This window comes from Manis javanica, chromosome 15 (assembly GCF_040802235.1).
Source record: "Manis javanica isolate MJ-LG chromosome 15, MJ_LKY, whole genome shotgun sequence".
NCBI classification, from domain to species: Eukaryota; Metazoa; Chordata; class Mammalia; order Pholidota; family Manidae; genus Manis; species Manis javanica.
In genome coordinates, this window is record NC_133170.1 from 4,261,832 (window position 1) to 4,282,554 (window position 20,723).

The 20,723-nt window shown below is 35.9% G+C and overlaps 1 protein-coding gene across 1 annotated transcript in view; it reads right to left on the bottom strand.

Moving 5' to 3' along the window:
- MUC19 (mucin 19, oligomeric) overlaps positions 1–20,723 on the bottom strand; it is a 102,461-nt gene that overhangs the window by 58,248 nt on the left and 23,490 nt on the right. The window contains exons 16-38 of the mRNA XM_073223505.1: positions 19,637–19,847; positions 18,814–18,936; positions 18,270–18,393; positions 16,741–16,876; positions 15,609–15,701; positions 14,881–14,965; positions 14,573–14,710; positions 13,453–13,602; positions 11,150–11,244; positions 10,602–10,728; positions 9,060–9,306; positions 7,321–7,373; positions 7,138–7,238; positions 6,750–6,901; positions 6,298–6,436; positions 5,166–5,270; positions 4,859–5,050; positions 4,101–4,340; positions 3,869–4,025; positions 2,755–2,880; positions 1,733–1,874; positions 1,040–1,071; positions 477–506 (exon numbers count right to left, since the gene is read on the bottom strand). Of these exons, the coding sequence (XP_073079606.1) occupies positions 477–506; positions 1,040–1,071; positions 1,733–1,874; positions 2,755–2,880; positions 3,869–4,025; positions 4,101–4,340; positions 4,859–5,050; positions 5,166–5,270; positions 6,298–6,436; positions 6,750–6,901; positions 7,138–7,238; positions 7,321–7,373; positions 9,060–9,306; positions 10,602–10,728; positions 11,150–11,244; positions 13,453–13,602; positions 14,573–14,710; positions 14,881–14,965; positions 15,609–15,701; positions 16,741–16,876; positions 18,270–18,393; positions 18,814–18,936; positions 19,637–19,847 (2,998 nt within the window). The remainder of the gene's footprint in view (positions 1–476; positions 507–1,039; positions 1,072–1,732; positions 1,875–2,754; positions 2,881–3,868; positions 4,026–4,100; positions 4,341–4,858; positions 5,051–5,165; positions 5,271–6,297; positions 6,437–6,749; positions 6,902–7,137; positions 7,239–7,320; positions 7,374–9,059; positions 9,307–10,601; positions 10,729–11,149; positions 11,245–13,452; positions 13,603–14,572; positions 14,711–14,880; positions 14,966–15,608; positions 15,702–16,740; positions 16,877–18,269; positions 18,394–18,813; positions 18,937–19,636; positions 19,848–20,723) is intronic.

The window sequence follows — 20,723 nt, forward strand, 5'->3', positions numbered from 1 at the left end:
TTAAACTCTGGGCATTTGCCCAGAACTCTCTTGAATGAACATCACTGAAACACCCTTGTAGCTTACAGCAAATTCCCAAGTTAGGAAAAAGGAATTAACTATCTATTCCTCTGTTTTCAAATTTCCAGCGTTATCATGATTTTAAAATATTTACTCACGGGAGATCACGTTTGCTTCCTTTCTCATTACACTTGTTCCAATTCTCATCTAAAAATGTCAAGCTTTGGATAATAATATCTAACTAATAAGCTGACATAACTTATATGTTATAATCATATCCCTAACAATTCACAGGAGTAGAATGAAGTAAGATTTTGACTTATTTTCTAGTAACTGTTAATTTTCATTTGAAAATTTTCTATCAGCAGATTTAGCAGCATATCCTTTACTGGCATAGATTCATGTGAAACTATAAAGGATTATCCACAAAAAAAGGAAATCAGAAATACACATTGAAAACATAATGATGATGTTACCTGTAAACGTTGCATTTGTAGGAGCGGTTTCTGAAATAAGCATAAATTGCTATTATTGACAGGAATGAAAAATTGTAGAAAAAAATCTGGTTCTCAGGTTGCCTATGTGTTATCGTTTGAAAATTTTATTCTTGCAATGTCTAATACACAAAAGGAGTTGCTCATGTATTCTTTTGAAGCTTATTGAGATGTGTTTTTCAGACAGGTTGCTCATGAGCAATCCTTCCGGTATTTAATTCTATCTGTATTGATCCTCACCTCCCGCTCCACCTCTTTATTAAACTGTTTTGTCTGATGTGTTACTCCCTTAATTCCCAGAACCTGCAGAAGGCAGGTGACACCTGCGGCAGGAGAGCTGCCCACCTGCCAGCTGTTTGAAATGCATGGGCAGCACTGCTGGGAAAGCAACCCTGCAGGAACAACCACACTGGAATAGAACTGTGTCAACCCACGAAGGTGCAGCCTAAAGCATCCTGTACCCATTCCTCGCCCGCTGTTGGTCTGAAAACCCTCTGTCTTCCCTCTCTTACATCAACGCGAGTGAGTGAAGCATGCTGACTCACCGCTGCACTCCAGCTCTCCCGCGATGCAATAGCTGAAAATTGAATCGAGAAAGCAAAGAAAGAATGAGGTTGAACTTTTCACTCCTCATGACACTCATCTCCCAAATATAAAACAACAAACTGTCTAACCGTGAAAATCACAGCTGAACCAAACTCTGAGAGCCGTGCATAAAGGTTTCCCCACGAGATGCTACGGATTCAAATGGCTTATTTTTGCATTTACTGTTATTCCTCATCATCTCTCTGAGGATCTTTGGGACCTAAAGAATGCTCTGCAGTCAAGCTGAAAACTTAGTTCTTACATTTTCAGTTTCAAACATGACGGTATGTGATAGTCATGCTGCGGTGGCACAGACCTCACCTCTGTGCTTCCATGCTACTGTCTGAAAGCCTATAAATGGGATCTTACATTTACAGAATTAAAACTTTCCTTTTACCCAAAACAACATCGTGACATTTTCTATTCTGTCTTCTGCATGAAGGATAAAATCTAACAAACCACTTGCTAACATGTAGATTTACTGAAATTACAAAATAACTAGTATAACTGATATAAAACAACCTAAAGCTGGCCTTCTCGTTTGAAAATAACAGAGTTAAAAATTATCTACACATCTATACATATTTATCTTCTTCTCTAAATGAAAATGCAAGGAACAGAATAGCTTATTGGAACGTTAGTAGACAGTGTACCATATTCTTCCACAGTTGTCTTGGATCACGCCCCCTGCTGGTATGATGTCATTATAGAAGCAGCTGCACTCAGACAGACTGACGCATTTCATGGTGTTCTCGTCCAGATAGGGGGCGCTGTCTGGACACTTGGCGTAACATCCTGTAGGTAAAAACAACCCACCGGTCATCTGTATTTACTGAAACTCCGCTGCATCATGTATTTGTAAAGTTGGTTGAATAACTCCATGAACAAAGTAGATAATAGCAAAGGGACATCACTAAATGAAAAAATGTAAACTGAGTAGGATTCACATACTTTTGCAATGAAATAACAACCTAAGAGCTTACAAAGTTTGGCTGACTTAGATTTTTTCTAACATGTTTCCTAAAATATCTTTAAATGATTTGCTACTTTCATGATGGGCATGATGTTGAACATAATACAAGGCTTTGATAAATACTTATTGTGAAATGTGATTTCAATTCCAAGTATCTATTCATGCAAGGGTAGAAAGGGTAGCCCGAGATAGAGAAGGCAAAATAAAATGGGCTGAAAAGTTCCCAAGGTCAAGAATTTAACACACATGTGGCCTTCAGAAAGCTTTTGTATCATCTGGTTTTCTTGCCACTTCTTTTCCTCCCTAAAATATGAAATGCTAAGATTAAAGTGCTGTTTGAGTGTAAGATATAGTTAATTGGCCTCTAGCCAAGTGAGACTACATTATACATTGCATTCTGAAACTACATTCTCAACAAACTACGTTGTCTAATAAAAGGTATGAAGATTGACAAGGGTCTCATAGCACTCTGCCCTTTCTTTCCTATGAGTGGATATTTATGTCTCCTTTCTTTTCCTATAAACAGATCATTTATGTCTAGAGAAAACGTTTCTAATGCAGAAATATTAATGTCATCATAAAGGTAAGTCACTATTCATTAAATCCAAAATGTAAGACACCAAATTGGAAGAAACGAACATTTCCCACTTTAAAATATCAATATAATTTGCACCACTTCATGGATATTAAAGTATGCCTTACCTTCCAAGAGTGCAGAAAATTTCTGACCAATAACTCGATCTTTGCATGTTTTTGCAGTCACTGTGCCACAAGGCTCATAATGCCAGCTGCATTCCCCAGGTGCATTATAATAATCACAGTAGACCGCTGTAATTGGATTATACCAAATTATTTCCATTCATTACATGACAATTTTCACCTTCCTTTTTCCAAAAAAAGCATTTTTAAAATGGATTTTGGATGATATTAACAATAAACAGACCTAAAATACATCATTCTGTCTTACCAACTTCCTGTGGCTCTATCTAAACTGCCATATAAGCCAAAATAGCTCACAATACGGGGGAGGCGGGGGGGGGGGGAGATATACAGGGTCAAAATTGCACTTTCCTTTGACATCTTACACTCAGAATGGTCTGAGATGGAGAAGTAAACATTAATTTTACCATTTTTTGAGATATCTCAGGTCACAGTCTAGATTCATAGTTTTAATGTCCAAGCTCAAATCAGGAAAATAAATCTCTGGGAAAAATAGGTATCTTCAACACATAAATAAAAGTTCCCAAGTGAGTTAACTAAAGATTTCAATGTAATATCATGCTATGCAAACTGGAAAAAAATGGAGATTCAATTTCAACATTTCTCATTTGTCTTATTTCCCGTATAACACCTTCCTTGAAGAGGAAAAATGTTGACTGATTCCTATTAAAGTTATCACGTTCCATACCTATCAAGATTCAGTTTATATTCATTCTACAGTGTACCTTGTCTAGGGCTCTATAAAAGTTTTCAAGATAACGTCTGAGGACTTCTCCCAGAACCAATACATGAGGTAAATGTTCAAGGATATGTGACTGTACCAAAATAAGAGTACATTTTTCAGTTAAGTATGACTAAGAGATACTTTCCTTCAGTATTCCATTTTTTTCTCCCCATGAACAAACGCAGGAACTGTTGAAACTAACATTAAATTGGATGTACTGCTCCGGGTGCTGCTATTTCACACGGTATTTTCTCCATCGGAAATAAACATATTAACATGTTCTAAAATCTTGGTGGACGTAAGACTAGGTCTCGCACGCAAAGCGAGAGGAAGGGGGCCACCGACGCTGCTGTGCGGACGGACTTCACTTACGGCAGAGGTCGGGCCTCCTCCACGTGACGCAGACGCCCACCGCGCTGCACGCCTCCGCGTACATGGCCACGGCCGTGCAGAAGCCCAGGTACTTGCCCTCCATGTCGCAGGCGCACGCCTCTTCGATGCAGGCGTCGTAGTAGGCGTTGGGGTCCACCTAGGGGAGCAGAGCCCGTGAGCCCCGGCGGCGGCCCGGCCCACGCCAGGCAGCCGCGGCGCGCGGGGCCCGTACCTTGCCGTGGCAGTCCCGGAACGTGCTGTCCCGGATGATCTCGCACTTGCGCACGGCCCAGGCCTTGCAGTACGGGTTTGAGTCGCACGGGAAGGTCTGAGCGACGGTGTCCGAACATTCTTGGCTTGTCTTCCAGCTGTTGCCGAATTCCAGGGCTCCGGCAGCTACGGATGAGTATCTTGTTGTAAAGTCGTCCTTGAGGTCGCCGTTGTTGTTACCACAGAGACCACACACTTTGCCCTGTAGAGACCGGGAATCAGCCAGCATGTTTACTTGGGAGATAGGTACAGAGCTACAGTAAGGAAGCAGATGACATACATACCGCAAAATGATCTAGTATAGACTAAAATGCCCTAAGAAATAATCATATTCACTAGCCTCAAATTATGCACGAGTATACTTATAGGTTCTTAGAATATTTGCTGCAAGGAATACATTTAATTCTATCTATCTATATACCAACTATCTAAAAATTGCATTATGCAATAATTTATAGTAATCAAATATAGTTAAACTAGAATGCCTCAGGTTTGTTGCATTTATTTTTGTTTTTTTTCAATCAGATCTATTTTATATTTTTCTATCAGAGTCTATCTTCTTTGCATTTCTTAATTCACGACAAGATTGAATAGTTGTGGAGGGATTGTTCTAGAACAGAGCTTACAATTCATTCTACTTTTCACCTGTGAGTATGTCTAATTCTCAGTAACAGAAATGACTTTGCTTTGCCATTAATTACTTAACAGTGATATACATACATTCCAGCGTGGATCCAATATAACAGAAACTCTTGTATTTTTGTCCCAAATTATGGTTAGGCCACTTAAAAACTTCAGAATCAAGTAGAGGCCAACAGTATGTACAGAGTATGCATTTCTGTTGAGTTCACATTCTTTATCTGTAGTTTTTATTGCCGTTACTTTACCATCATGCAAGACGATATTCTGATCCTGTAAATTAAAAGACAGACTTACAATATCATCAGTTTTACTTGACCACTCGTAATCTAAGAGGAGAAGTAAATAAAGTAAAAAATTAAATAAATAAAGAGAAATAGCACTGTACCTGGAAAGTAATTACGATTTTTCTTGAACATGTAAGCCCATCTTCACAGCATGGGACGCTTTCAGTTAAAATACGGAATGTGCCATTTTCACGACCACAATAATCCTTTAAAAAGTAAATGATAATAATAGTTTGTTACTATCAGGGTCATGGAACTCAGAGTATTTGTATCAGACAAATATTTTTTAGATAGTGAAATAAACTCAGTAAATTACCGTATGCCATGTTATGAAATTTCCAAAAGACAGTGGCTTAGTTGCATTTATAAGTAGGTTAGCCTTGGCTGAGTTCACACTAGTTAATTTACTTTGACACAGTCCTTGTCCTAATACTTCTATTACAAGTTTAGAATTCTACCATAGATACCCAAGTATTTAAATATATGTTTCTAACCATAGATTTACTTCTAGGTTCTATAAATAGCTAGGTAAGGGTGTTTTTTTCTCCTCAGTGATTTATCTGAAACTTGGTATTCAATCAAAACTTATGCATGTATACAAACTATCCAAATTTCACCCATTAGTTGTTACTTAGGAAGCAGTTTCATTGTTAAGTAACAAGCATGAACTTTGGACTCAGATCCAGGTGTGGGTAGGGTATTTTCTACTTAGTTCATGTTGCTAACTTCTCTAAACCAAGTTTCTTCATCTGTGCCATAGGAACAATAAAATATTACCCTTTTAGTAGTGCAGTGATTAAATATAACACACTATATACATTCAGGGAAAGAGCACTCATAAAATACTAATTGTCATTGTTGCTGACATTGCTGTTGTTAAAGTAATAATAATATCTAACATTTATTGAGCACCTTAGTATATACTTCAATATTTGCCCTAATTTGGTTTCAAGTAGGGGATTTTTGCATCCCCATTTTACAGATAAGGAAACAGAGAAATCAAGCAATGCACCCAAAGTTACCCTCAGAGAAATGGTAGAGCCAAGATTGAACTCCAGGCTTACTGCCTCCAAAGTCAGCTTTACATTATATTACATTTCACTGCCTTTGAGAAATATAAAAGGAGACGTTTTTAAAATTTTCACATTTTGAGAACAAAATTCTCCAGAGCTCATATACAAATAATAATAATTAGGTATAGAAAATTTGTGATAAAAACACACTAGTAATTACCTCAAGAAATGAATACTGACAGAGGCCATCAAAGCTGTAACTTTTCCCATCAAAAGTTCTGACATGACCTTCCCCATAGATGTGGCAGGTGGTTTGACATTCATTCTGTGTACAGCTCCAAGATCCTTTTATGCATGTGCTGGAAGAAAACAAACGGTTGAGTGTGGTCGTTACATTACACCAAGATTCCTATGCTCATGCTGTTTTTGCAAAGAAGCACTAAACAGTGTTTCATATTGATTTAAATTCTTGGTGGTGGTTTTCATTATTTGATTTCACCACATATAATACTATATAAAGTTTCCATTTAAAACATAGCACCTTTTTCTAACTAGATTTGACCATTATTTTTTCAATATGTCCATGTATGACTTCTTTCTCGCAAAAATCAGAGCAGACTATACACTTTCTAACACCCAAGACAAATAAAACATCAATCGTTTATCAAGCACCATTTGTTGCAGCCGACTGAGGTGACACTTCCTTGGTCATACTCTCGGCCACCAAAAGAGCACGGGCAGTCGTCAGGAAGGACACAGTTCCCTTTTGAATTTCGAACCATTCCTACTGGACAGTAGCACCCACGTTTGCAAGGCAAGTTCTCCTACAGGAACAAATATAAAATACATACCATGAGGCGCCTCTCTAAACGTCACATCATCAGCATTAAGTTATAATACATTAACAAACCAAATGTACATTTAGAATCAACATTTGATAAGTCAAAATAACACACAGTAAACAAAATAACCTCCTAATTATTGTCCATTGACCTTTTAGTTTCCTTTTGCCCTGAAACAAACATTTTAAAAATCAAAACTCTGATGCCATGTTACTTACATCAAAATTAGGTATGTTCCGTGTGCTACACGTGCTATCAACTCGTCTCTGTAACTTTGGATCCCTGCAGTCAACATATTCAGCCCCTCCCGAACAGTTCTCTGCAAGATAAAGGGAGTTGTTAATCCAGGGTCTCTTGATCTGCTTGTTTTAACCAAAGTGGATATTTAAGCTTGCACTTACGTAGGGTTAAATCAATGGGAGTCTGGCAAAGAAGAAGTCCATCCCGACAGACACTGGAAATAAAAGAAAATTACACATTTAAACATCAGACTTCAGTGGCAACTTCTTGATACACTGTTATACCAACTTTAATGCCTTGTTCATAAACCATCTGTTTAATCACAAGTTATTAGATTAATGAGACACAGTTCCCCCAGAAGATGTATTAGATGTACCAAATGATAAGATACAGCTTGGTACAGAGCATAGGAATGCCCAAACAAGGTTCTATATACATCAGAGGAAACTCCATGGAAATGATGGCTGGATCTTGTTGGACGAGTAAGCTTCAACAGACACTGTTGATAAGATGCAAAATGGATGCAAAGGAAGGACAAGGTGTGTTCCAATGGCTTGTTCGGATTGAAGGTAGGGTGCATGATAGGGAGAAGTGGTAACGGTAAATTAGGGCCAGATTTTAGATAGGCTTAAATGACAAATTTGTTTCTACTCATCAGGTAGTTGTCACAATTAGAGTTTCTGAGCAGCAAAGTGGCATAATCAGAACAAGGCTTTAGGTTAGGAATTCTAAGGGGATGCAGGAAACATGGAGACAGACAGAGCCAGGACACAGAGCAGCCAAGGGTCTCTCACAGTAGTTCCAGTAAGAGCTCGTGGGGATCTGAAATGGAATAATGATGAAGGGAACCGTAATTTGGAGGTGGTAGCCTAAGTTCCATTTATTCCTCAACATCTACAGAGAAGGATCAGTATTAAACCACAGCCAAATGTTTTATATGCAGGGATGGACAGGGGTTGTTACCTACACTTTCCTTTAAAATGACCAAGAAAAATCACTCATTGTTAAATGATAGCTTCATGGAATTCAAAACGAGAGACAACACATCGGAAGTTTTTTGCATTGACTTTCATTTTGTAGATACATTGTTAAGAATTGCTATGTCTGTGTATGGAATTAGAAATGTGGATAAATTACTTTGCTCCAAACTACAGAAATCACAGCCTCCTTTACCATTACAAAAAGTGACAATTCTTCGTCTCCTACTGCCCAGCATCTATGCCCAAATTCTTGAATATGGCCTGCCCAATGTCTACTTTCCAGTCCAATCCTATGCAACAACAATGTGCATGTATAATACTTTCTCATGCATTCCCTACATTAGTGCATTCTTTTTACTGAAAATCATTCTACACACCCCAATTTTATTTGGAAAAGGATTCATCCCATAGGGAATTAAATGTTGGTTTTCTCTGAGAAGTTTTCCAGGTCATGAGTGGTCCTTTTTGATGCTATATTACAGTGTTCAGACTTCCTCACAAAGTTAGCACCTTGCTTACTCTGTGAGTCCAAGATAATAACCTATCTTTGTAACTCCAGCACTCAGCATAAGACCCAGCACCTAGTAGGTATTTACTTGATATGTGTTGAATGATGAATGCTAAGAGACAACTAGAAAGCTTTGTCTTAATAGGGAATTGTTTTAAATCCATCTGTTTGTAGAAGCTGCTGGAACACCTTTTTACTGGTATTTAAAACCAAACCAGTAGGAAGAATCAGTTATAGCCATTATGTGACACTCCAGGTTAAACGAGGTATTAACTAACCTTAATAAGAAATACAAAATTAAAAATAAGACAGATTTAAAAATGATCTTATACCAGCAAAACATTATTTCTCTGAAAGGACAATCTCTTGATTTCAAGGTCATTACAAGTATATGTATATATATACTCCATACCATTTGTTGTCATCAATATTGATGAGTTTGCCTGGTTTCACGACCTCGTCATTTATGTAGCAGTCACAGTGAGACCTTAGAACACACTTCCCTTCATTATTCTTGTACATGCCCTCAGGGCAAGTGCATCCATCGACGGGAACGTCCTGTACATCACAGCTCCTATCTCTCTCTGACAGTGATCGGCAAGAACTATTGCAGGCTTTTACGTTGTACTTGAAGACTCGGCCACTTGGACAAGAGTGATCTGTTGGTATAGGGCCAAAAATAATCAATATGCATATATCCAGGGAAATTAGCAATTTTATTTCAACTTGATGTTAATAGACTATAGTGAATGAGAAGTAAGATTATGGATAACCAAGAAAAAGGCACTTGCTTTTCTTTTCTTGTTTTCTGTTTCAGTCAGTATTGAGTCCCAACTACATGTGTACACATTCTGCTGGGGGTGACACCCATAAACAAGAGTGGCAATACACTGCTTTCATGTGGCTTGTGTTCCTGGGAGGACAGCCGTGGCACGTGCTAGAAGGGAGCAAGCGGGCAGCTCTGAGAGTGGGTCACTAGGGGCCTGTCCCTGGGGTAGGACGGGTAGACGGAGGACATGACGGTAGCCCAGGGCAAGGTAGTTCTACATCTGCGGAAGAGCCTCTGCTAGAAGGGAGGGAAATTCTTTCCAAGAGCAAGCCAAGGAAGAATCAGTGATTCAAACTTGCAGGGACCTCTTAAGAACTAAAGGTCTTTAGCCTTAGACCAATGAGAAGCCACTGATGCGTTTCAGTCTGGGATGTCACATGACCAGGTTCATTTTATTTGGTTTTCCTTTATAGATTACACTGGTTTCTCTGTAAACATGAGTTAGAGGGAACTGAGAGTGGATACTGAAGGAGGCCATTGTAATTCCCCAGGAGGAAAAATTGATGATTTCTTGAACTAGGTTAGTGGCAATAGAGATAGAGAGCTGTGAATGGATTCGAGAGAAATTTTGAGGTGAACTTGACAAGACCTTATTGATTGACTGGATATGGGTTATGAGGTATAAAATATGATGTGCAAGAGATGTCTTTCTTATTCCAATAGTGCAATATTTTCAAACAAAGCATGATTTTTATCAATATGATAGTCGAGCTCCTAATTGATTAATTAATTATTTTTTTCCAAAATATGTTATTAATATTTGACAATCATTTAAAAATGCAGTAGGAGTCAGGACATTATTTAAATTTCAGCACATAATGATTGAAGAGAAGCATATATTTATATATAAATGCATATACATTCTTGTTTAAATATGAAAATATTAAATCAAGAGAGAAGAAATAAATCATAAAGTAAAAATGCAAGGATTTGTCAAACACATTTGTTAATAAACAAAGTTACCTTGGAAAGAGCCAAGCACAAATTTATAAACACATATGCCTAAACGACACACACACACACACAAACACACACGCGCACACACATGCACACACACACGCACACACACAGCTACAGTAAAACTGAGAAGGAAGTAGCATTATCTAAAGCCTCTGTCTTCCTTACCACAACGTCCAGTTCTCCAGCCCACTATGTATGTTTCCTTCTCAGCACATGCTTTCACATAGTTGCCTAAAATTGTACACAGGCAATTCCGACTGTTTTCACAAGTGCAAGTATATTTTTTGCATTCCTTTAAAGTAAGAAACACATTTATGTTACATTATGAAAATACTCCGAAGAACGCGTAAACTGGGTATAATGATTCAGTTCATAACCACTCCTCTTTCAAGCAAAACATTTGTTTTTGAAGCTTTTGGACATAATCCAAAAATATGCAAAATAGCAAATCAACGATTAACCAAGGTTTCAAAGAACTTAGAACAGACAGAAAGGGAATTTATTCAAGATTGTCTCCTTTGAGGTTATTTTCTAGTACAACTCTTTTTTTGGAGATATTTTTAATAAATTAGTGGAATCCAATGTTAAATTTAAACATGTATCTTAATCTACTGACTATGGTTGTTACTCAAAAAAATTTAATATCTACATGCTTCTTTTGATATTATAAAAATATTTCTCTAAAAAACTGTTAATGTGAGACTCTCCCATACCTCATGGTACGGCTTAGGGTTCACAATCGGATGGCAGGAAGCGAAAGGCCCACTGGACTCGAGGAGGATGCCACAGTGCTTCTCAGCGAATCTCTCTGTAAGACAACGAATGTGCCTCACATTAGTATCAGTAATGGCATTATTTTTTAATTGAAGGGAAAAGTATAAAGTTTTTAACAGAGTTTGTCTTTACTCACACAATTGTGCTCTTAAAGTATCTTGGTATAATAAATATATAACAAATCTAGTTCATCATGATAAACAAAAAGAACACGCTATAATCAGAAACACCTTAAACTAGAAGGCAACATCCTCATTAGATTTGGACTCTCGTGTTAAATCAGTTAAACCTTTTTCTGAAGCACAATGCCCATATAAAAATGGGAATAAGGGAATCAGATTCTTTATTCAGGTGCCTTTTAATTAAAATATATGTATATTTGTATGTAAACTATGACAAGCTGGTAAGTGAGGCCACAATACCACAACTACCAACTGGCCCCTGTTCCCCTCAGAAGGTCGTATCACCTTTACCACAACGAATATCAATAATTCAAATACACTATGTTAATTTTTTCAGTGGAAAATTGGTGTTTGCTTAGCTTATAAATCACTAGCCTCATATTAAATTAACAGAAGAGAAAATTTACAAAAATAGCATCTGAGGAGCAAATGCTTAAAGAACATGACCATGACTAGCAGCGTCACTGTTAACATTTTTTTTTAACTATCTGTTCCTTGGCTTTTAAAAGTGACTGTCACCAGGAAGCAAGAGCAGCAGCAGTCTGAATCTTTGACAAGTACCCTGAGGCTGATTATTTCTGAAATATTGACAAACCAAGTCCCATTATATCATGTTTTATGTAAACATTACTAACAGCTTCTTAAAATATGGGCTGTGCAACACAGAGAAGACAAGCAGTGATTCTGCAGCATCTTACTAGCGGATGGACAGTGACTGTGATGGGGTTGTGGGGGGGATTTGGTGAAGGGGGCACCCTAGTAAACATAATATTCTTCATGTAATTGTAGATTAATGACAACAAAATAAAAAGAAATTAAGACCAAATTAAAAAAATATATGTATATATAATTTTGTTTTATTTTATTAGTGTGAAATATTTAATACTAAATATATTTTATTAAATATTAAACATTGAAAATTGAAATGGTTAATTTATATCTCTCTCAAAAGTGTTTCCCTATAGTGACCTTAACATAAATTGGCTTAGTTTCTTAGGAAATATATGTTCTTTTTTTTTTCACCTACTCTCATTTTAATTGTTTTCATTGCAACAGCTACAAAACAAAATAACACGATGATTAAAAACTTTGATATATGTACTACCACGTTGTTGTTAATGCATCTGTCAACTCATTTTTAAGTCAAAACAAGTAGTTGAGACTTCAGAAGGAATATTTTCAGTGAATTTTAAATACTCTTGTAAGCTGATCAGATATTTGTCTCAAATATGCAGATGAATTTAGAAACAACTAGTAAATTTATCAACATAATATATTATAACTTATCTTCCATTGCATTCCATATTCATGAAGGAAGCAACATAAGATGAAGGGTTTATTAAAATCAACAATACTAAGGAAGTAACCAGAACAAGGCTTGGATTCAAAATACTTGGATTACAGCTTCATAGTTAACCCCTATTAAGAGCTTCCTATCCAGACTCCATTATCAGCATCTACATTAATGGGGATAATAGCCTCATTCATGTCCTTCATGAGTTTTTTGGGAATAAATTGACCTAATATTTATGGAAGTCTTTGGTAAGCTATAACAGCAGGTCCATCATGCCAGTATACAGTTTTCCTAAAAATATCTCTGTTGGGGGTTTGCTTTCATTAATATACACGACCTGAGTGGTTGGGAGGCTTGGTCTATCTGCGGCTCTGTCGTTGAGTGGCTCAGCAATTTGGCCGAGTCTTGCTATTTCAACCAATGATCATTTCCACAATTAAATTAAAGGGGAAGAAGAATAAATTAAATGGTCTGTAAAGTCTCCTCTAACACTATTATTCTACAGCAATGGAGAAAACTCTATAAGGAGGAAAAAAGAGGGTAGAGAAAGACAACTCTGTTGATGTCCCTTCCCCAGGGAAAGATGCGTTTTTTAGGGGCACCCTCATCCAGCCCGACTATTTCTCTGCTCCCTCTAAAACTGGGACAGTACAACAAGCACCAGCTAAAACCCAGATCGTCTGATAATCTCTTTATTACCAGAATAAGTATATAATTACTAGCACCAAGTATTTAAGTACAAAGTTTGCCATTCAGTCCACATTACCTTTTTCTATGCTGATACATGAAGCAGGGGTTCCTTTAGGACAGCGCGTCATTTCCCAAGAATTGGCAAATGCCTGAGATGTCTTCTCCAGGATATTATGACTTGACATGAAATCATCCTCCGCTTTGTTGTTGTAGGAACCACAGAGTCCTAGATAGAGCACAGAACACATTTTGGCAACTCCTCACCTACTCGGCTTTTTGGGTTTGTGTCCTCACTTGTAGTCAATTCTCTGCTCAAACCAAAACATGTAGAAGCCACATGGAAGTATATGTTGGCTCATCTTTATACATGTAAGGAAAATTCCAAGAGACTTCAGATTAACAAGCTATTTTATTCAAATTTCCAGAGTATGAGAACACCAATTGCCATGAATATTGTGTTTTCTCTATTTGTGTCTGTAACCGAATCTCCTTTGACAAGGCAGTAGGAAGTGTGCTTACCGGTAGGAAGTTCATGGCTTCACATTTTCAGTTTCATTGGGGAGGGGTGAGGCCTGTTAAGGACCATAGTCCTTTCTTATCTGGATCTTTCTGACCCATGAGTTACATTTATTTGCTATGTATAAATAAGTCACCTTTTCAAGTAAAGATATGCTGCAAAAATTTAGATGGTTTTAAGTTAGTAACTGTGGGCTTTGCCATTGTTTTGTTTGTTTGGGTAGACATCCGTGACAATACGTAAGAGCTGATTTCTATGATAGAAAACCTCAGTGAAAAATATGATCATGTGGTCCGTCAGCACAAAGATAAGTTAGAAAGTAGTTTGTATGTGAAACTTGATTTTCAAAAGGTTATTATCTGTAATATTTTCATTTATTCTTCTACAGGTAAAAGCTTTAATAATGTGTATTAGCAAAGTGGTATGTAACATATATCATCCAATCTCAGTAAGAACTTTAATTTTAAACCCTTTAGAAGTTTACATTGTTGAAAAGCATTTGGGGATAGATTTTGTAATAAATCTATTATAAGTTGGAAAGATTTTACTGCAATATGAAAGGGAAGAATAAGTAAAAATGCCTTATGGTCTAATGTCATTAATTAAGAGACAATTGAAAATTACAATAACGATAGTCACATTAGAGCCTTAGAAATAAAAACATATCTAGGGTACTTACCTACGGTGTCTGTGAACTGGTTATGTGGCATGGAAATATATAATTGCATCACAGGAACAATTTGTATTTGCATTTTTACATGAAAGTACGTTTCTACTTGAAGGTATGAGGAAGATACTCTGAAGATCTGTATTTGGTCTGTTAAAACAATTATTAACATTAATAGCAATAATTAACATATTTACTTTTAATTTCTCAAAATGCTTTTATAATTTAAAATTTATTAAGAAACAGAACACTTAATGTCCTTAAAATTGAATAAATGAATGCATCTTACATTTATTTTTAAATGGTATTGTTAAGCTTACCTGAATAATAATAAACTTGATTTCTCATCTTATCATTTGAGACTGTTCCATCTCTATTGAATACATATTTGTCAACTGAAACAGACTAATATTTAAAACATTGTTAGTTTATATTAATTTTCAATATTAATTCATTTTAATGTAATATATGAACCTGAATTTTTTGTGCCATAAAAAAAATTAATTCTACTGGACTAATTTAAAAACATCTAGAGAATACTTTCAAAGCATTTCCCACACTTTGCTTCATTGTATCTCACACCAGTTTAATGAGGAGGATTGTACAGGACTCTTTACCCTCAATTTGTAGATGAGGAAATAAGACCCAAGGAGGTACTTTGGATTCCCAAAGGTCCAACAGCTTGCGGGTATCAAAAGGCCAGCCCAGGTGTCCTCCCAGTCCCTTTAGGTCTATTTCCACTTGTAATGTCAGTTCCAAATACATGGAATTCTAAAGAAAATATAACTGTCTTCTTACATGGTCCAGAGTTTAATACATTAAGCACATAAGGTCAATATGTAATTAGTACATTAGTTGTGTATGTATAATAAATTTGATATACTTAAGGATCCTTGAAAGATTAGAGCTCATTATCAATTTTCTGTACAATCTTATTTATGTTTTTAATTTACACAGTAATGCCTCTCTTCAGCTTCAAAACTTCTGAATTTGTGAAGTAATTGATTTGATTTTGCTCTGAATAAACTTTAGGAAGCTGATTACTTACCGAATTCAAGAGGAGTGTAACACTCTTTAAGCACGTTCCTGACTGACCACTTGGACATGGACGAAGCTCAACGCTAATGGACCATTCTTTATCCTGTTAAAAAATGCATTTCGTTTAAATGTGTATTAAAATGCCATGGATTATATGCTTTTACTTTGCATTCATTCACAGCGCATGTTTGCATTTTAAGTATGCACAATTCCTACAAACAACTAGTCTGCCCTGACAATAGAAACCTAAGTCAGTCCATGGTACAGCCTAGGATTGGCCAGCAGCTTTACAGACGGCCCAAATAACTTGCCTAAGCTTCATCTGTGCAGTCTGTGACTCGTGGACTTCCATAGTCTTATCATTTATTTCTCTTATCATTACTTTTTGTCTTCTCAAAGAGAATGGTGCTGCATTATTTTGGGATATTCCGCCCTCACTTTGTCCATTTTCATCGATTACATGTAGAGCATTAAAAAGGACAGCAGATTTTGAAAACGGACTTTTAGTAGCAGCAACTACATTTTTTATATTACTGGATGTGATGACAGCTCTCACTTCAGGAGTCACAAATTCTGTTCATCTTTGTTATCAGGAAGATTAACTAAAATTGCTTATTCTCATGCTAGCTAAAGGTATAAGCTACAAAATGGCACCCCCCTTTTATTGAAATTCAGATTACCTAAACTTTAAGTTCTGAAAAGAATTTAAAAGTAAAGAGAACCTCTAACATATGGGTGATACTATGTTATAAAAACTCAAAATAAGGGTGAAGAAATAATGATGAAAGAGGAAGATACTTTATGGAGTGTAAAAGATAGTTTCATCTGAGGCACTAGCGAATACATGCAAAGAAAAGTAGAAGGAGGAAATATTTTCCAGTGGATTTAGAAAATTATTGATGGATGAAGGGGATTTTTTTTTTTTTTGCTTTTTGCTTTGCGAGGAATTTCGAGGAAGCACAGGTAATATTGCTTGTCAATGTCAATCTGTGACAGAAAACTGATGCTGAAATATATGAAAGTAATTGCCAGGCCATTTGTTTTATTTTTCTAAATAGTAATTTAAAGGAAGATTGTGTTTTAAATTGGTTTAAAAATAGGTTGGTGTGTATATCCATCTTCCCAAATATTCCATTACATACATGAATGGCCAAGAAGTTACAGTTTCCAGGATGGTTGTATTTAACACCATCAAAGGTGGTAATCAAGCTTCCTTCCACCTTACACCGTCCAGGACACAGCGCTTCAGTGCAAGACCACTTTGCTTCTTGACATGTGCTGTTAAAATGCAACAGTTATGTTCAAGGTCATTGATCATGTTTTCTCGATGGTGAAAATAAATATCACGACATCAAAAAATCACAACATGAACTAAAACACTTAGTTAAGCTTTATTACACCATCTTCATTTCCCACCCAACATCTCAGCTCTGATAAAATGTTTCATGGATAGTGGTATCCGTGTATTTTGAAAGACTTGAATTTCATTGACTAAAATAATAACTTCTGCCTGCATTAAGCAAACAAAAACTTGTAAATAGATATCAGAATTTGTTTAAGTGGAACACATTTTATTATTAATATTAAAAGACCTGCTGCACATCATATTGTAGACCTGAACTGTCTAATGCAGTAGAGAGACATATAGCTATTAATTATTTGAAATGTGGCTAGTTCAGATAGAGATCTGTTGTACATGTGAAATACACACATATTTCTATGAGAAAAAGATTATAAAATCTCTCAACTTTTTATACTAACTTCATGTTGAAATAATAATACTTTGGAAATATAAAATATAGGATTAAAATCAATTCCACCAGGTTCTTCTTGCTTTTTTAAAATGCATCAACTAAAAAAATGTTAAATTATATATGTGGGTCATATTTGTGGCTCACATTATATTTCTCTTGGGTAGCACTTAGAGACATGCAATTAATGATAGCTATTGTTATAATCATTCATATATTATTACTACGCTAATAGAACATTTCCTATTTATAGAGAAAATGTAGTATAAATAATATATTAGTTTTCATTGAGTTGGCTTATTTTCCTATAAGCACAACAGTACATTTCTAGGGAATTCCTTTTGAGTCCTGCATAAATTTGGAGTTTCAGAGAGAAGTAATGATAAGAAATGGGAAATATCTATGGTCATCATTCCTGATAAGGCAGAATTGAGCTGTTTGATTAAAAGGGAAATAATCTATATTAATTCTTAGCACATTAAAATCCATTCTGTATTAAATGTAGCTTCACTAATGTAGCCTCATATAAAATTATTTGAAAGTGTTGAGTTTCTGATAGTACATTTTATTAGACTTGGCCATTAGCATGATTATTGTTTCATTATTGAAACCATACTCCAGTATAATTCTTTGCTCTTTACTTGCAACCACCAATTGGTTTACTATTCTAAACACTATTTCATCAGTGAAAAACATTATCTTTTAAAGATACACAGAAAACTCATATATTTTATATTAAAATACACACTAAACTTTCCTTAAAAAAATAAAAAATAAAGCATTAATACAGAAAATGCAACAAAGTTGCTTTTTGTATCTGAAAAGTTTAATAGTAGATTTAGAAATTATTTCAAATTTTAGAATAAAATTTTACTGTTATTTTCCTATTAATAAAATATGGTGGAAAAGCACACACATACCATTGCGAACCGCAGGGACCTTCTCGAACTTCTCCTGACCGATAGATCTTTCCATTAGATTCACAGGGACACTCGGCCTTTAATACACATCTCCCCTTTTTGCCAATATCGTCCAATAGATAACCTAGAATACATTGCATAAGATTAATCTCAAAACTATGGAAACATCAGGAAATTCTCAAGCAGTGTAATGTGAAATCAGTCACAAGCGAGTTCTTTCAAGTATAAATATGCACTTAAAATATTAATTTCTATTTAAGCGATTACTCCTAGTTTGAGAAATGACAAGACTATAGATAATTTTTTGAGCACAGAGCAGCCTACAGAGCCGTAGACAGGACCAGGATGACCTGTGGAGAACCACAGCCATCAGGTTCTGTAGAAATAGGAATACATGCTACCTTTCAGTCACCATCCTCTGTAGTTTTCTAGAAGGATGGATTTTGAATAGGTGAATTCATTAAATATCTTGTTAAAAAGAACTCATACTTGAGTCATTTAATTTTCATTTGTTTTATTGTATATATTCTCACAGGCCAATTACCTTCTGGGCAGGTGCAGCCACTCACACATTCGCTGTCTTGGAAAGGAGCCACATTCGAACAAGTTGCAGGATTTGAGGGACCACATTCTTTGTAAATATGTTTTTCTGGGCATCTAGGCTTTTCTAGAGAAACAGAGAAATACATATATAGTAAAATTAGAGGTGACATGGATACGATACATACACAATATTCTAATGGGGATTTTTTCAAATGGGATTCTCTCAGTGTAATTTTCAAGGTGTAAGTCAGTCTTAAAGATACTCAGTACAATTGGATTATGCCAATTCCCATGCATTATTTTATGATACAGCATTTAATTTGGAGGTAAGCAAACAAATTTGGAGGAAATGTATATTATATATGCTATAATTTCATCTTACTTTAAAATTGATACTCTACTTGTACTTTAGCATGTAAAGATTGAGCCAATCATAAGTGGAAAGTATATTTATATTTGCATGAAACTCAAATTTACTAATCGTTTTGAAGGCAGTATTGCTACTAATCAACATACTTTTGATAACTTTTCCAGTTTTTTTATAGAATCTTACAGAATTACTATTTTTCCAGTGACTTTTCCTCAGAAAATGGAAATTCCTAATTAAGGTCTTAACACAAAGCGCTACTACACCTTGTGCAAGTCACATAACCACAACAGGCCTCAGATTCCTCAGAAATACATAAGAGAGACAGACTCCACCATCCCTAAGATCCCTTCCCGGGCTTCCAGTCATTTGGGAAGATTACTTTGAAATGTAGCTCAACTTTAAAGTGCTATAGAAACATCCTGATGTGGGATCTACAGTAACACTAAAAACCTACCACAGACTACATCGGAATCGTCTCTCCAGGATTCGTAGGCTCCTGGACCATCCGAGGCACAGAGGCGGGACAATTCTGAGTAAGTGTCACAAGTAGATCTTTTATCGTTATTTTGGCAGTATTCATCGATGCAGATCATTCTGTAGTCACTGACTAGTGGGGCAACCTTTCCACATTTCTCGAAATACCTTCTAATAATTTTGTCACAATGCTGCAAAATAAAGCATAAAGTTTTATTAAAACAAATGGAAAACCAAATGAATATTTAGGAAAAAATAAATTATGGTTTTTTTTTTTTTTTTGCATAATATCCTATAGCTTTGACAGGGATAGTTGTTGAACACTGTTGAGATAGTTTTGACGTATTATAGCTGGTACAGTGACCCTAAAGAAAACTTTACCTCTGGTATTTTGAAGTGCAATGTGATGACACCAAAAACTGTTAGACCTAAACTCATGCACAATTTCTGTAATGGTGATAGAAAGTTTAGAACCCAAGAATATGGAAGCAGTGAGAAATGTAGAGATTGTTGATGCCAGAATGTGGGATGGTAAATGATTGATACCATGTCATGGTTTAATTTTCTTTGCTAGAAGATGACAAGATGGTCATAACTGCAATACCCGGTGTCAGTAAAACAAAACTCTTTTCTATTCATACTATCCATATTTATCTTGACCTTCAGAATTTTGTTTCTGATTGAAATAGGAACATGTGAACATTCATTCAGTCATCAAACAAATGCAACCTATTGAATTCAACATAACAGAATTATACCAGTGAAGAAAACTCACAGAGGAAATGATGACAACTTTTAAGTGCAGTCCAAAAGACTATCTGTAACTTTTCAAAGGTAAAGGATACAAGGGATGAAAATTCAGATTGGCTATCTGTGGTCAAAGTAAGGGGGTGAGAACAGAAAGTAGTTCTTAGGGACACAGTACATGGATTTCTAAATAGTAAGAGTCAACTCAGTACTGTGCCCATCACAAGATAAAAATGGAGAGGGGACATATGTCAGCTTAAGGACAAACTAAAACACTGCAAAAGAAATTAAAATTGTGACACATATATAGTATAACGTTT